This window comes from Python bivittatus, unplaced genomic scaffold (assembly GCF_059951505.1).
Source record: "Python bivittatus isolate LINGU-HERP-01145 unplaced genomic scaffold, Pbiv_v1 ctg000980_np1212, whole genome shotgun sequence".
NCBI lineage: Eukaryota > Metazoa > Chordata > Lepidosauria > Squamata > Pythonidae > Python > Python bivittatus.
The window spans coordinates 43,180,479-43,198,183 of NW_028277125.1; the positions used below are offsets into that span (position 1 = coordinate 43,180,479).

General features: G+C 39.9%; 1 protein-coding gene across 2 annotated transcripts in view; it reads right to left on the reverse strand.

Moving 5' to 3' along the window:
- Positions 1 to 17,705, reverse strand: part of ABCC2 (ATP binding cassette subfamily C member 2) — a 36,756-nt gene that overhangs the window by 11,122 nt on the left and 7,929 nt on the right. The window contains exons 4-21 of one of the 2 annotated variants that reach the window (XM_007424753.4): positions 17,317 to 17,451; positions 16,870 to 16,992; positions 16,530 to 16,585; positions 15,911 to 16,142; positions 15,521 to 15,696; positions 13,759 to 13,936; positions 13,045 to 13,299; positions 10,183 to 10,248; positions 9,310 to 9,447; positions 7,533 to 7,679; positions 6,902 to 6,986; positions 6,681 to 6,747; positions 6,324 to 6,450; positions 5,663 to 5,839; positions 4,308 to 4,475; positions 2,542 to 2,728; positions 2,223 to 2,349; positions 223 to 346 (exon numbers count right to left, since the gene is read on the reverse strand). In XM_007424753.4, the coding sequence (XP_007424815.1) occupies positions 223 to 346; positions 2,223 to 2,349; positions 2,542 to 2,728; positions 4,308 to 4,475; positions 5,663 to 5,839; positions 6,324 to 6,450; positions 6,681 to 6,747; positions 6,902 to 6,986; positions 7,533 to 7,679; positions 9,310 to 9,447; positions 10,183 to 10,248; positions 13,045 to 13,299; positions 13,759 to 13,936; positions 15,521 to 15,696; positions 15,911 to 16,142; positions 16,530 to 16,585; positions 16,870 to 16,992; positions 17,317 to 17,451 (2,568 nt within the window). Of the gene's footprint in view, positions 1 to 222; positions 347 to 2,222; positions 2,350 to 2,541; positions 2,729 to 4,307; positions 4,476 to 5,662; positions 5,840 to 6,323; positions 6,451 to 6,680; positions 6,748 to 6,901; positions 6,987 to 7,532; positions 7,680 to 9,309; positions 9,448 to 10,182; positions 10,249 to 13,044; positions 13,300 to 13,758; positions 13,937 to 15,520; positions 15,697 to 15,910; positions 16,143 to 16,529; positions 16,586 to 16,869; positions 16,993 to 17,303; positions 17,452 to 17,705 lie in introns of those variants that run through there. The other variant, XM_088131720.1, reaches the window with a different exon arrangement.

Below are 17,705 nucleotides of genomic sequence, written 5' to 3' on the forward strand. Positions count from 1 at the left end.
GGCTATGAGGATGGAGTTAGTCCTGCCCAGCCAGAGGAACATCTTTATATTGGGGAAGCTGTGTGATATAATAACGTTTGTGTAAAATTATCATGTTGTGTCCAGTCATCACAAAAAGAACCCCTCACAAGGCTTTACTCCTTCACTACCCCGCCCCCCATAAATAATCTCCATCTAGCTCCTTGAAAAGAATGCAAAAATTCCCATGTCTTCATCTCTTACCTTGCCAGTTTCCATGGCTTCCTTATCAATCAGTCTCTGTCCTTTAAACTCTGTCATTGGTTTCTTCTCATTCAAATGCCCTTGATGAGCCTTCTTGACAGATACAGTACTGCTGGTACTGCGGCTAGAACAGGAAACAGTGGTGAATGGCAGAGTTTCTAGAACTTGGCTGCTCTGGCACTACACCGCTCTGCTCTTTACAAACATTTCTGAAAAAGAAAAATCTTCCCAAAGAGTTCAGAATGCCTCCTCCTGTGTAGCCTTCTCTAAAATAACTCAGAAAGGATCCCAACCATGGAATTCTAGGCTGGCTAATAGAGATAAATAGGGCCAGGTTATTTGATGCCTATCTCCCATAGTTTCTGCCCAGCTAGTATGAGCTAACAGAGTTGGTGTGCTCGGAGTCCCTTCAGTTAAACAGTGCCATCTGTTAGGATTCAGGAGACATACCTTCTCTATTGCAGCACCTGCCCTCTGGAATGAGATCCCCCTCTGAAATCTGGGTGGCTCCCACACTGATGCCATTCCGGAATGCCTAAAAGACCTGAATGTTCTCCCAGGCTAGGGTGGATGGAGGCCTGTGTTTTTTGTGGTAAGTGATCAGATTCCCATCTTGTATTTTGTATTGTGTTTTTATCTTGTTTTTGTCATATTGTGAGCTGCCCAGAGATGGTTCAGGGATGGGCAGTGCCTAATTCATTATAAGTTACCATTATAAAGTTTTAATATGATGTATTGGAAACTAATATGGGAGAAAGTTGGGAAAATTATATTAATAGTACTTAACTAACTTAATTTCAATTAAATTTTGAATTCAATTAAACCAAATACAGCTTTAGACCTGGCTTCACCCACTTTTTGTCTTGGCCTGTCCGATTTTGAAAGTGCAGCTGTCCACATAATTCTTCTTCATATATTTGGTTAATGGTATATCCTTTTACAAATAACTACATTTCATCACCTTGTCCTGAAGCATCCAACTTGGCTTTGCTTAGCAAAAGATGTGGCTGAGATGAGGCTACGTAGTGTTCCACAATGAAGCCGTGGTCCACAATAGAACAAGGCATAGCACCAGAGCAAAGGTGGTGGAGAATTCCACAAAAAATCAGCTTGCAAAAATGGGTCAGGAGAGAAAGATGTTCTGAGCTCTGAAAGCATCCAAGTGAGTTGATATGGAAGCCTTCTCAAATCTGGGTGCTATCGAGATGGATGGATGGATGGATGGATGGCCCCAACCATACTTTGCAAAAGGTTTGATTGAATTTGCTTTGGTCCTTAGCTGTATTTGGTGCCTTGTTATGTGTTTTACTTTTTTCCTCTGTTTTTGTGTTGTATGTTTTATCTTGTTACTCACCCACAGCATGATAGGATTAAGGTAGGTAAAATAAATAAATATTCCATATACCTAGAAGATGCCCAGATTAGGGTAACCTATGATAGGACAAGCATGAAGATAATGATATACTGGGTATTGGGGCTGAGTGTCATTATTAGCTGCTTCTAGGGGACAACACATTAGAAAGGAACAAACAGTTCCTTGAAATTGCATACTTTGAAGAGTTTCCTACTGCTTCATTTTGAGAACTTTTCCTTACCTGCAAAACCTTAGTGGTTTTGCACTGTTGTGGTTATAGAAAGAGTTGTCACTGTAATAATGAATTGCCCCAAAACCCTTTTCTATCCTTTGTATTTGTGGCTAGTGGATGTTTTGCAGTATGGAAAACAGTAGAACAAAGCTCTGTAAATTATGGTCTGTGGATGACACAAAACCAGCATCATGAGGACAAAGATAAAATTTAGGCTGCTGAATTGTTCCAGTGATGCTTCAATAATTTATGAAGAAAGATAACCAGACCAGGCTCAGGAGATCTGAAAGAATCAGAAAAGAACCAGAGGAAGAAGAAAAAGAAATGGAAAAAACAGTGACTGAAAAGAGCAGAAGAGAACAAGTGGAGGAGAGAGGGGGGATAAAGGAACAATAGGCTTGTAAAACAACTGACCTGCGGTTGAAGATTTTTTGGTGGACACTGGCCTCACTCTTCTGTGTCATAGTCACCACATCAGCTGGTATCTCTTCAGTTACAAGTTCAGGATATTCATCCAGTTCCAGCTCCTCATCTATACCCACTAAAAATAACCAAGAGCGCGGGATATTTGAATAGCAGGATGGAAACAATTCTAAGGTGAGCAAATCTGAGGTTCATCATATTATATCTTATTGCCATGATATATATTTTGCTATAGCTTCATCTTAGTGAACTCATCTGAAAACAAGATTGATTCTAGATGCTGTCTCTTTATTTATTGTTATCTCCTTACCTGTAGCTTCTTCTTCACGTATATTATCCTGCAGGTTCCCGTACATGATGAGCAACTGAGCAAATGATCCACTATTTGCCAGTAAGGTGCTGTAGGAACCACGTTCCATGATGGTTCCAGTCTCTAATACTACAATATCATCAACTTGTGCAAGGAAGCTTAAGCTATGAGTCACTAGGATCCGTGTCTGTAGCACAAACATGTGTAACAAATTCAAAGAACAGTTGAGTACAGTATTCATAGTCACACTATCCTGGATTTATGTCATTAAATAAACAGTGATTCTACAAATGCCCTCAGTATTTTTTTTTTCTCTTTCTCTTTTCAAAGGATTTTTTAAAAATTTTAATAGAGTTTATTGATTTATCTTAACAAAATTTTATATGAAGAAATACACAGAAATGGAAAAAAGGAAAATATATAAAAACAATAAAAGAAAACAGTAACAAACAACAAAAAGGGGGAAACTATACATATCACATATCCATCACATATCAAATGATGCTAAAACATTTCTAAATCTAAATTAAAGAAAATAAATGATAGTTCTCTATTGTTTCAAAGTGTCATAAAATCAATGCCAAAGAAGAACATTTACTGATTATGTGCCATCAAGTCATTTTCAACTCCTAGCAACCACATAGATTTTCTCCATGACAATGAAAAGGAGAACATATTGTGTTATTTTTTGATCGGTGGATAAAATTGCCTTTTCAAAAACAGACAATTTATACATCTCTTAAATCAAATCTTTAATATCAGAAATACTACTACTTTTCTATTTCTCAGAACAATTCCCAGACCCAATATAACCATGACTCCTCAAAAATAGGGCATTATTGTCAAAGCAATCCTACTAAATCTCTCAGATATTTAACTCCTTTCATGTTTAGATAACCCCGCCCCTACATTCTTCAACCATCTGGATTTCAGTATGCAAAATTTTTAAATGTTACACTTTTGTTATGGAATGTCCTCTTAAGGCATCTTCATGATTTATCTTTTACTATATTATTAAATGTGTTTTTTTAGGGAGGCACTGGAGAACTGGTAATGTTACCGGTGGACCTTCATATAATTATGTATTTGGAAAGGGCCATTTAAGCCAGTGTTTCCTAACTATTTCTCGCCTGTGGCCCCCTTCTGACCTTGTTTTATTCCTGTAGCCCCCACCCAGATTCCATTACCAGATGTGGACATGAAACAGTAACTAGTGCATTTTCTTGCATCAACAAGACAGTTTTTGAAGTATAATACATTTTACTTTTCTGTGGCCCTCTTTAGCATATGCCATGGCCCCTCTCTTACATGTTTTTCACCTTTTCACCTGTGGCCCCCTTGAAATATCCTAGGGCCCCCAGTTAAGAACTGCTGATTTAGGCCATCAGGTCCACTCTTTTCCCTGCCCTTTGTTGCAAGGGACAGGAGCCATCCACCTTATGTCATTCACTAGCAAGCACTCTTCTTAGGAGTCCAAGCTGAGGAAAAGGTTAAGGTTACGGTTAGAGTTAGGGATCGGGATCTGCCATTTTGAATAGCCTGACTTTTTGAGCCAGCTGAAAAAGCAGATCCTAAAACATTTTTGCAGTCAAGCCAGCCAATATCTTTTAAGAATGCGGATCAGTACTATTAGTCTCCTATACTGGGTAGATTCTGGTCTGGTTTATTATTTTCTTTGGAAGAAACATATGTTAATTTTTATAGTAATAACAAGTAAAAAATATCTACACATTATACACAAAATAGGAACCATAGTGCAGATTTACCTTATTCTGTAGCAGTCCTTCTGGCCCAAGCACTTTTTCAAAAATGTGCCGTCCTACAAGGGAATCCACAGCTGAGAGGGGATCATCCAATAAGTAGATATCTGCATTGCTGTATACCGCTCTAGCCAGGCTAATGCGTTGTTTCTGACCTCCACTCAGGTTAATTCCCTACAGAAGAAAGTAGACTCACAAGATCACTGAACCCGCTCTATGATCTGCACCAGTGGCATAGTTTGCACAGGAGGCTAATTCCAGGACTATTTAGATTAAGGATGATTAAATAATGCATCCTAAAGTACTTGTTTGCTGGCTAGACTTAGATTTTGTTATTGGCACAATTAGAGAGATGGATACAGACAAATCCAGCAAGCCAGTCATTCAAGATAGGAGAATACTTGAGAACCAACTGAAGGACTAGGGTTTTGAAAAACAATTCTGGGGACTGGGGAAGTGAAGGATTGAGTGTGATCCTTTCTATCTGTTTTTAGTCTTTTGCTTGATGGGAATGTCTGCATTTTCTTCCATATTCCATCTTAAGATTGTGGCTAAATAAATGAAATGGGATAGATCTACAGATGGCAAACTAAACTACATCAGAACTGGAGTTCAAGAGATCTGGAAGGCTGAGGTATTTACTTCCTTCTTCCTTTGCATACAGTATAATTTGATAAAGTTTCTGGAGATCCTAAAAGCTTACATACTATTTTATGACCTCTGACTTGCCAAATGAAGGTATTGCTCTGATATAGATTTCAGAGGCTTATACAGTTCCTCCGTTTTAATATCTCAGATTTCTCACTAATTTGAACTGCTAGGAAATAGGACTGAACATAAACAATAGGAATAGAATTATTTTTAATTCTCATGGGAATAAAGAGGAGAATGAAGAAAACAATCCAGAGAAGCAGGGTCATTTTTAACAGCTTAGTGATTCTTAATTTGGATCTGAATACTGCATCAGGGGAAACCAAAGCAGAGCTGAACCAGAATGTCAGTAAAAACCAGAAAGTCAGATCTATGCATGCCCTCTCAGAACTAAACATCACTGGCTTCTCCCAGGGATGCTAGAAAGGGTAGAAAGGCAGGTATCCACTGGGATATGTAGACAGCATATGTACAAAGAGATGGCAAGGAAAAGTTGGAAACTATGGTTGACAAGCTAGTAACTGTCTCCCTGTCACTGAACAGCCTTTTCATTGCTACTTCTTATCTCTTATAATAAGAAAGATTGGTTAGGACATGAACGTAATTTTCCTGATAAATCTGGTAGACGTTGAATTTTATTAAACTGACACACTGGCTCTAACTCATGTACCTCTCTGTGCTTCTTTGACCACTGAACTCAGAGTTGATACCTTCTCTCCAATCTCAGTCAGGTCTCCTCCTGGAAGCAACTGCAGGTCTGGAAGCAAAGCACAGGCCTCTAGGATTTGTTGATATCGAGCCTCATCAAGGGGTGACCCAAAAAGGATGTTGTCTTTCAAAGTGGCATTTTGTATCCATGCTTGCTGAGGCACGTAGGCCATAGAGCCCTGAAGGAAGAGAAGGGGGGAAATCCAGCTACTTAAGATAATAGCTGGAAAGAACTATTATCTTAAGTCAATGGTTGGGATCAAGGAGGAGTGTAGGGAAAAGCAAATGATATTCACGGAGGAGAGTACTAAGTCTGGTCAACACATGTGGCAGAGTAACATGTTTTAAGCAATTAGGTGACAGATTAGACTGGATCACTTCACACAGCAGGCAACAAATCACATTTTTGAAGGCTCAGCTGTGTGGGAAATCAATAGAGGTGAATATGTGTGGGAAATCTCTCTGCAAGGGAATAAGCTGGCATAGAAGCTGCCTGGTAGAACTATTTCTTTATTTACTGGAGTGTGATGTTTGTTTTATTCTTTTCTTTTTAAAACAAAGGTGAACTTCAGAACAGTGGCCTCATTTCAGGATTCTACTACTTTGTTCTATTTATTACATAGTCCATACTTTAATACAGGGAAAAGGTTTTTCCCCTGTCACCTGAATATTGATGTGTCCCTTGATGTTCTCCATCTCACCCAACATGGCAGATATCAGTGAGGATTTTCCTGATCCCACAGACCCTACTATGGCTACAAGGCTTCCATGTGGAATTTCCAAGGTGATGCTGTAGAGAAAAGCATATAATCAGATGTGAAGTAATGCCTGGAGGCAGTTTAAAAAATGATTGTTGTTAGTTCCTAGGCTAAAGAGAATGGTCCCCAATGAAGCAGTGCCAGACATCCTCTAAGAGCAAGAGAATTTGTTTATTTTTCCTTGCCCAACTCAATATGTCACTGAATAAAAAGAACCCTCATTCCACCCACAACACAACTGGTGCTGTACATGGTGACTCACTCTTTCACAGTAACATCTGAATCCTGTTCCCAGGCAAAAGAGGCCTCATGGAATTTCACAGCACAACCTAGAAGAGAAAGAAAGGGAAGCATCGGCATTAAGGACAGAGCAGGAACTACTCAGCCCAGTCACAGTACACAAGCATACCTGTTTTCTTGCACATTTTCTCCAGAACTCTGCCTGCTCTGACCACCCAAGCCTGAACCCTAAATTTAATTTACCAGGGATGGGGTTATGCCATATAGCCGAAGTGTTCAGATCTTCACTACCCAGGTACTGCTCCAGCCGCTCAGTAGATACTTTCACCTGTAAAATGTAAAGGCAAAGTCAGGCATGACAGCCCCAGAGCCACCAGGCAGTATTGTTGGATAGTTCTTAGAATCCCAGTAAAGTACGACATGGATGCTTGTCCTGGATTCTACTTTAAACATTTGTTATGGTTCCAATCAATGACAGGTTGCCGGATGTGGAACCCACCGTTAAATGTTCTGCAATGGCTCTAATTTAAAGTCACATTGGACCACTACAGGTAATTAAAATGTTGACTCCCAGTGATAGTGCTGATGAGGCTCCAAAGGAAACTTTAGATTTTCAGCAGTCACCAGACTGTCTGCTGAAATCTGGAGTTGGCCTATTAAGGCAAGGGTCCAATGTTTTAATGTTCCAAGTCTGATTGAGGAACACCAGTCATACAGGTGACTGAAATTAAATTTGTAATATCTCACCTCCTACACACGTTCTAATGGAACTTCTTTGCCAATGGTACAAAATAAATATGGGAAAGAGCTCAGCACTAATTCTGTAAGCCAGGCTCCTTCTCCCCTGATATATATTCCTTGTAAGGCTGCTCACCTGCACCAGGGAGGACACTGTCAATGGAAACATGGCAAGCGGGAAGCGCAGGATGTTGAAGAGTGCTATGGCAGTAAAGGCCTTTTGTGCATCCAAGATGTTGTTCTCATCCACCATCACGTATACAGCAAAGGTAGCTACAGAGACCTAGGAGTTAAAGAGGCAAGTGGTGATATGTACAGTGAAAGAAGTGAAAAAAAGGAATTAAAATGGTTGCGTTGGGGTGATTCAGCATCTAAAAAACATCTTAAGAGTTTGGAGAAATGCCTACTTACAGAAGAATGCAAGCTGGAGAAAGATTTAAAATATGAGGGAGAGATTCTGCCAAGTGAATTTTTGCACTTTCCCCCTCATATAAAGATCTGTTCTGCTCTCTTTTTTAAAAAAAAATTGCACAAATATTTGAATTCAATTGGTAAGTATTTCTAATACATACATTTTTGTACATACTCTTCCTAGTGTGCACATTACTTGCAAACAAATCTTCTCATAGGAAATGCCTATGCATATACATTAATATATTTAGACTTTTCTGCAATATATATTTATGCATATGTTGATTTATTCTACGCATTTTGGAACCTAGCTTTTGAGCTGTGAGCCGCATTGCAGAATTCAGGAAAGTGCACATTTCAGTATGTGCATATGTTCTGAGTCATCCTATATATTCAGTAGATCCAAACTGGTATATTTATATAAAGATCTTAATGAAGCAATTTTCCCATCCATCTCTAGTTTTGTGCCATGAGGATTACCCTTCTACACCAAATCTATCAAGCCTTGTCAGCTATATAAACTATAGCTGCTTTCTTCTCTAATCGATGCCTAAACATATAGATATTGTTGGTCATTAAAAATGGTTACAAATAAAGTAATTTAGTGTTCTTCTCTAAAACAGCTAAAAATTAAGCCTTCGACAATACATAAAAATGAATCCTTTGCTAATTATTTCCAATTATTGTTACAACTAAGCTAGGTACAACAGAAAAAATAATGATTTCTGAAAATAATCAGCCTGTTTTTTATAGGCTTCTTAACTCAAAAGAAATGCTTTAACTGTACAGCTATAGTTGTTAATCCACTCCTGCTTGTGTTTCAGATTCTTTAGTGTAAATCAGCCTTTCTCAATGTGGCTCTTCAACTACCTTAGACTATCACAGTCATTATTAATAGTAGCATTGGCTTGAGAATTTATTTTATTGATTTTTATTAGGTTTATATGCAGCTCCATTAATGTCTGATTCCAATGCTGACAGGGGTATGTAGAAAGCAACAAACATGGGAAACCTGAACTAAGTAATCTCTAAAATGTCTTCAGCTGTGTTGCTTTGTGAGTCAGACATACAGCTAACCTTCAGTCCTTGAGCCTTCCTTTTTTGTACCTAGGATGCTCATGGACTTGCACCAAGTACATCCAGCTTTTTCAGTCTTCAGTCCAAGCACATAGTATAATGTTCTTTCTTAAGTCAATGTTTTAACTCAAGATAGTCAGCCTTCATAGTTTTGCCTTGGTTCTAAGTCAGCAAACCTTTGGCCATTCATCTTAATTAAAATTAGCCATGCTATAGGCCAGCCTTCCCTAACCTGCTGCCACCAGATGTGTTAAGACCAGAACCGAGAATGTCAAGGCCATGTGGGAAATTGCTAAGTTGCTGCGCGGCTCATCCTCACTAATATCTATCAGTATGATCAGAGTCGTACTGACAGATATTCCAAATTTCTATTTGTGTCTGCTTAACCATTCTTAATGCCCCTCCCATTCCCTGGATTGTCTTACTAGAAAAGGTGCACAGGAGAAGATGAACAGGGCAACTGATTGTAGATGGAAAAAATGCAGGAGCCCCTTCAGTTCCCAGGCCCGGATCTTTTCAACTTGCTTCTGAAATGAGGGCTCCCAAGCAAAGAGCTTCAGGATCTGAAAGATACTCATCAAATATGGGTCTCAATCATATAGAGGTCTCCAACAATTCAAAACAGAAGAGATGGCTTCCTTCCACCCTGCTTCCATTTTTAAGATGAGCAATATGTACACTGGTAACACTCAAAAGAAACATAGATGCTGTCACATTTTTGCTTCAGCATAGCATCTAAGAGAGACTTCAGGTAAATCACAACTGCCACATATCTTGCCTGTCTAAGCTGAAACAGACAATTCACAAATCTTGCAACACTTTTTTGTGGCACCTGGAATCCCCTTAACTGCTCCACTGCAAATCAGTAGTGTGGTTTTCTGCTGTTTTAGGCAGAACACACACAAAAAAAGTTGTTCAAGCCTTGAAACAGACTTAAAACATTTTCAAATTCCCCAATACCCCAATCCTAAAAATCCCACCCCACCCACTGCAGCCTCAGATCATCCCTCCAAATATACAGAGGGGAAAAAAACATATGATCTCTGGCCTTCAGAAGGTTGTCCGTTCTGATTTACACCATGACTGGAAAATCTACAATCTTGAACCTACTGTCGCTTTAGGCTTATTTTTATTTTGAGCTCCACCACTTTTGCCTTTGGCACTGATGGTTATAGAACAGAGCACAAGTGAGGAAAGGTGTATCGCAACAGGAAAAAGAATCCTAGTCTAACCTCTAGTCTGACCAATGCAAGATATAGCAATAAAGCCCCATTGATGGCAACCAGCTTATTGCTCACCTTAATGCCATTAAGAATTTCATTCATTATTTTCATGCGTTCATCTTTGTACTTCATGTTTTTCACCTGATAAAATAAATGAAGTACATATCAGAGCCGAAAACAGAATCATATAAAATATTGGCTGCCTATGAGGACGCCTCCACTAGTTGATTAGTTTTGTTTTCCTTAGACTGGCAGTTCTTTAACTGTTTGGCCCCATTACACCTTTTCCCAGTCTCAAAAACAAAAACAAAAAACAAAAAGCAGACTCTTGTTTTACACAAGCATCTCGGCAGTAGCAGTCCCAAACTAAACCCTTGACCCACAAACAACCAATTACAAATGCTCCATTAGTCCCAGGAGAGGCCCAAATTACCCCCAGCCTAAGAACCCCCGCCTTCAACAAAGGGATTTGCTGCTATTTCTGAAAGGGAAATGAGAGCTTTGTCCTGCTGGGTATGTGGTAGAGCAACAGTTCTGGGTGTGGCATCTTCCAAAGGTATTATACTGTAATTCCCAACTGTGCTGGGTGAAAATGATGCAAATAGTAGTGTTACATATGTTGAGGGTACCAGGTTCTGAATGATTATTCGCTTCCCATACTTATCATCATCTAACTTGGCCTTTCTCAATCAAGAGCCTTCAAATATGTTGGGACTACAATTCTTCATTATTTCTACCCAGGCACTGGGTGAGACCAATGCGGGGGGGGGGGGAAGTGTCAGTAACATGTCAATTGTATACTGATGCCATATATCTATGGCACATGCCAGTGGCACTCACAACTAATTTTGCCTTCGTTTTAAAAAAAAACACACACAATTTTTGTTCTAACAAAATTTCTTCATATAAGACAAATAACATTAGGAAAATAGTATTAAGGCTTTAAAACAGTTACACACAAACAATTTGAAAAAGCCTGCACTGTTAACTAACAACATTATTTCAGGGACAGTGAAAAGCCTTGCTTTATTTCTCCTTTTCAGTGAAACTAAGTATTTTAGTTTGAAAATACTAATATCAGGGATTTTAGTATGAAAAATGCTGATTAGGGCCCGTGCTGGGAGAGAAGAACTATGCTGATGTTTGACTCCAGCTTCTTCTGATGCAGTTAAATGACTCGTGGAAGAAGCAGAGAAACTTCATAGGCAGTGGGATGGGATGGGATGGGATGGGATGGGATGGGATGGGATGGGATGGGATGGGATGGGATGGGATGGGATGGACAGCAAGGAATGTTATGCTGCTCTCTGAGCACAAGTAAAAATTGTGACTCTTACCCAACATGATTCCAGTAAAACTGAACTGCCTATCAGTTAACTGTGAATTAGAATTGTAAACTGAGGGTGACAGTTCAGTGCAAAATTAATATCCAGGCAGGGAAGAAACTAGGAAACTAACTAGGCAGGAGAGAGATTACAGACTTCTACCTCACCCAACTGTCCTACAAGTAAAAATTATTATTTTATTATCATGAGATAATAAAAATGAAGGTACAGAAGCATATATGGTCTAGAATCACTGAAATGGGCCACTTAGATCAGTGAATCTAATCAGAGTAAGATCCAAATTAAAGCAGCCCAGACAAAACAGGTGCCCAGCTTCCTCTTGAACACACCCAATGAGGGAAAACCTCATAACTTCTCTTGGCAATTGATTCCACTGTCACGTGGATCTTTGGGGAAGTTTTTTCTAACATTCAACTGAAATCTACTTTTCTGTATAGTCTAATTAATCTAATCCATTATTCCAATATCTTTTTCACAAGATTATTACCAAGCCAGGTACCCCCATTGTATATAGAACCTGTGGATTTGTTTCTGTTAAATAACATTCTGTTATTTTTAGTCCATTTCTCAATCTAGCAGAACTTTCAGAACCTTTCGAATTCTATTTGTTTTTTCAAGTGTATTAGGTATCTCTCCCAATTTTGTATCATCTACTAGTTTGATAAACACTGCATCCACTTTATCATCCAAATTATTAATAAAAATATCTAGGAATAGAGGAACTAGAGACTTATCATTATAGCACCCTACTTGATACATCTTTCCAATTTAATGAAGAACTATTGGTGTTTGAGCATGATTTTTCTAGCCAATTCACTAAACTGTCATGACATACATCTCATAGTTAACTAGTATGCAAATCAGCATGTCATGGGATACTTTGTGAAATGCATTGCTGATGTCAAGCTACAGCAATCCCTCAATCTATTCAAGAAATGAGATAAAATTAGTCTGGCAAAATTTGTTTCAAATAAATCCATGTTGAGTTCTGGTAATTACCATATTATTTCCAATATGCTTACAAATAATTTCTTTGGGATATGTTCTAAACTCTTCCTAGATGTTGATTTCTCCAGGATTTCTGAAACAATTCAGCCAGACATCAACTGGTGCCTTCAATATCCTAGGATGCAGTTCATCTGCCCCTTACTTCTGAGACACCCTCCATAAGATTCAAAGTCTAGAGTGAAGGGAGGAAGATTCTGAGACTTCATCCAGGATCTGGATTAGCAGTGCTGGCTCCAGGAACTAGAAGGTTCCCTGGAAATGCAGCCTCTATAACTCTTCTCTCTCTTATTAATACAGCTGCCAACTTTGCTGGGGGGGGGGTTTCCCCCTTCAGTGCTATCATCTGCTTACTTCCAGATGGAAAGCCAAGGAACAAGTAAACAGTGGCATTTACTGCTCCTCCTTCAGACTAGCACTGTTTTCTGAGCCAGAAAGCTGAATAAGCAAACTGCAGTGGTGAAAAGGAAGTGCTTCCCTGGGAGGCATTTCTTAAGTGGGCCCCTGGGGAAACATGGGCCCTCAGCAAATTCCAGATTATGCTGACCCTTCATGACAGCATCTGAAAAAGCAAACCTGTACTTACCTGAACAGCCCTGGACTTAGTGACCAGCACAGCATTTAGGGGGATAAGTAGCACCATCACACCAATCCCAGCAAGCACAGAGGGCCCCAGCTCAACCCACAGAAAGACAAGAGATAGAATAATCTGCAGTGGAGATGACCATAGCTGATGCATAAAGACTGTGAAATCCATGAAGCGCTGGGCATCTACTGACATCAGATTCACTGTCTCGCCCACTGTTGATTCCTTCCGTGTAACATTGGAAATCGTAAGTGCCTGAGGGCAGAATCAATAATTAATAGAGAATGTAGGTGCCGTGAGAAACCAGTGCACATAACATTTACTCTGGAGACAAAGAGGTTTGGAAACAGAATGTTGTTCAAATGCATTAATCTGCATCCTAATGCTCTCCAAATTGCTTTGATCAAAACCCCTACCATCCCTAACCAGACAAATCATTGGCCAGGAGAGCTGGGAATGAAGGGAAATTGAAGCATAAAATAATTGAAGGTTACAAGGTTAGGGGGTATTATTCCATTATATGAGATGGGAGCATATTTTACTCGAAGTAGACTGGCAAGTCAGTATAAAGATCCACAAGCAGCAGATCTACAGCAGTGCTGAACAAACCCAGCTTTCTACACACAGACCCTATGAGAAGGGAGCATCCTATTAGCACAGATTGACCAGCATAAAAACATCACCCGCTACCACCGATTCAAGAGCCCAGCTGACCTTTTTGTAGATGGCAGCCATAAGGGAAGTGCGTAAATTCATTCCAAGTTCAAAACACAACTGGAAATACTGCTGCAGGCAGAAAGACTGCACCAAGGCAGTCACAAAGAGCAGCACTGCAAACACATAGCCCTGCCAAAGGTAGGCCTTTGGATCAGATACAAAGTTGATCATCAGCCTATGAGGAAAGATAACCTGAGCATCACCCGAAATGCCATACAGACTTCCAGAGACCATATTCCAAGACTCTATACCAGCTTTGTCCTTCATGGAGTCCTGAGTCAGGCTTGTGCAGTGCAAGCAATGAGCATCCCACATAGAACTGCATTAAAAAAGGTGTCGGGTTAAATGGCCCACAAGGCTCCTTCATCTCTGATTCTACACTATGTGTGTCAGCTCAGAAATAAGCGCCAGGAAGCTCAGAGGGACCTCCTTACAAATAAGCTAATACTGGAAACAGTTTAAAGATTAACCCATTAATGCTGAAAATCACCCAGGAGCCAGATTAATTTCTTCTGGGAACATGGTCTATTACCAAAGGTGGCCAGCCTTTAGTGACACCTTCAGTAGGTGTTGGGGGGTGATGACTCATAGTGGATCAGATTTTGCAATTTTACTTTTTCTTTTTCTGAGATTTAAAGAGGTTGGGTTGTTTCTTTGTTTTCTAAATTGTGTTAAGCCTATTTCTTCTTTATGTTTCCTGACTCAGAATGGTGAGATATCAGGCCTTACATACAGAAACCCTGACACCAAATTCAGGAATGCAGAGAGGTTTCAAGGAAGGGAGGGAGGGCGGGCAGGTGAGCCACGCTGGCAGGGGCCACAACGAGCCCTTTGGCCTTGGATTGCTTACGCATAACATTCCCTACAAATAATTAATATAGGATTACAGCTGCATTATTAATCTTAGACAAACTTGTTTTCAGATCCTAGCCATAGATAAGCAACATGCTGAGATATAGTCACTTACTTATAAAGTTATCCTAGAACACATTTTAAAGCAGAAATGGGTGTAAGGTATTTAGTTTTGCAGGCTTACTTTAAGGTCTTTAGCAGGCATTGGCAACTTTTTAATGGCTGAAAGTTGCAGTTAATTGGGGGGCTGAAGACTGTAAAATGGAAAAGGGCCACAATATACATAAGGGCTAACCAGTGGGTCAAGTTTTGTTTTATCTCCTTTTTATACTTACAGCATATCTATTTCAGAGCTTACCCCATAGTTTTCATGTGTTTTCTACCTCAAGGTAGGGGAAATTGTGCTATTAGGATTTCAGAAATTATGGTAAAGGGGGAACTCTGAGGGTACTGAAAAGGAGACTTAAGGGCTACAGATTGCCCCTCCTTGCTGCCTACTGGCAGAGCAATTTAAGATATGATGAATACATGACAATTCATCTCCTAGGTGGAAAGGAAACTTTGGATATGAGTTTGGTGGCTTGGGGTAGTATTAGAAAGAGCTAGTCAGCATATTATGTAAGTTAGCAAAAATGTCGGAGAAAGCAGAAGAGACATCATAGTATAACATTTAGTCTCTGTCTAATGAATGTGACAAGTAGTAAGAAAACGGCAATGGCGTAAAGATTTGCCTCAAAAACTTTGGAAATAAAAAATAAGATATTTTTATTTTCTAATTTTTATCTAGCTTTTTAAGCAGTATTTGACACAATCTTACAGCAAAACTTTGTTAGCGCCATTCCAGTGATTTTCTGTCTCCATTCATCCATCAGTGAGGCTTAAAATAAAACCTGGAATAAGGACTTACTTTAGCAGTTGTGGATTCACAAACATCAGAAGATCATGTACCACTTTCAGTGCCACAGATTTCAGAAGCTTTCCAGCATAGGTTTGAATCAAAGCAACAATTAACCAGTGCTTAGCACGGTCACCTTTGGATTCTCCAGTGATCACCATGTTCTTGTGCTTTTTCTCCTTTTCTTCCTAGGTTCAAAGCAAAGTTTGGTATCAAGCACCTGCCTACCCCAGTCCTCCAGTCAGACCACCCATGTGGAACCGATCTTATTGTTACCAGGCCCTCTAAAACTGAGATACAGCAGATAGTGGAAAATTCCATGTACTAGATTTCTCCCACCTTCCATCACTGCTGCTTTTCACAAGTAAAAGGTAAGACTTCCCACAGAGTAGTAATATTTACCAGAACTAACTCATCTTGACTCTGGGCCTTGCTCAAGCCATTTGTGAGGTCAGTGGCAAAGGAATGCCGTTTCTTCTTCCGATGCCAGATCTCCAGTTTTCGTTGAGCCTTTCTGACTCCAGCCTTCATATTCTTCTCAAATGTGCTAAAAACCCGCTGTGTCTTATTTGAATCCCTCAAGTCCCAGAGGTCATCAATCTCTAATGGTTTCCGATATCCCTTTACCACCATACTGAAAGATATAGCAAATTCTGTCAGACTGTGAAATCCAGCCATTGCAGGTCTTCCATCTTGCTTACTCTGTGAAGCTTTAGCAATCAGGTATGAGACACAAGGGATGTCAGTCCTGAGCAAGAAGAGTTTACCTATCTTCCATCTTGCTAAAGTTCTGCACATCCACATCCCCACCGTGACCATACAACTGTTAAGAGGTTTGAGAAATATTGTATTGTTCTCCCCTCTTCACCATAATCACTATGTTGCTGATCAATGGCCACATCCATTCTCACCCCCTTGTCCCTGCAACCATGGGTAACACTGTAATGACATGAACAGCCCAGCGCCTCAGATTAAAATACAACCCAGGCCTTGCTGACATTTTCCAAGCAGAGCTGCATACCTGTTATACCAATGGAAAGTGATGGAACTCAGGAAAGAGGCTGTGATCTCTGGGTTCTGTGAAGTAAGGGAGGCAGAACTCTCAAGGTCAAACATTCAGGGAACAAAGTGATGCAGTCTAATTCTCCAAACAAGAACTTCAACGTCACTCCCACTTTGCAATGCATCAGGTGGGTTATATGGCAAACTGCAATTAAGGCTCCAGTAGAACTAGTAGGTGGAAAGGTTCCTATCCTACTGGGAAGCTGCATCAAAGCAGGCATCCTCTGTAGAATTCCAATGACTATTCCCCATCTTGACAATTACTCTGCAAATTGAAACATTTGACTAATGACTCTCACTTTCTTTGCAGTTTCCTTCATTTCAGGGGCAATGTCAGAAATAACTGAAATAGACAATAAGAGGAGTTGAAGCCCATAGGACACAAGGAAGAAGCTGAAATGTGGCACATCTGTAATGGAGTCCTGCAAGAGAGGAAAGCAAATGGGAATTATGAGTGGAAGTGCCAAAAAATGAAATTGCCTTGCATCTTCCCTGGTAACTAGAGAACCTGGAAGAACACTCCTATTCGTGGCTTCTTTTCACACAGATGTTATTTCCCCAGTCTCCACTCCTGCAGCATTCTGTGCATGCAACGGGATAAGTTACAGCTGATAGATGAAATGGCTGAACTGAATGTGGCAACTAATTTTATTCACTTGCAGTAGAAACATGACTACAGGAAAAACTGCTGCCAAAGAGGCCTTATTGGCCCGTTTCTCTTTTTTTTCTTTACCTGTGCTTCTCACCTGCACTGCTTGTCGGATAAGCGTTTGGAGCTGAAATACACCACAGATCAAAGAAAGGATGAGGAAAAGGAAAAGAATCCCTGAATCTCTGCACTTAGTGAAGCGACGGCTATCATGAATCAGCAAAACAAGGATCTGCAGGGTAGAGAAAAGCAGAAAGACTGTAAGTCTAAATTAGCTTAAGTCATTCAGTAGTAAGAAGTGTCCCATAAACTCATTTTATCAGGAGGGTCATGGAACTTGTTAATGTAGAGTAGTTTGAAGATTAACTTTCTTAGATTGCCAAATGCACTCCATTGAGACAAGCTCAGCAGTACAGTGCCTAGTTAGCAGCATTTAACAGAAATTGCAGGGAGGATGAAGCAAAGGGCATACTTGATGAAGTTAAT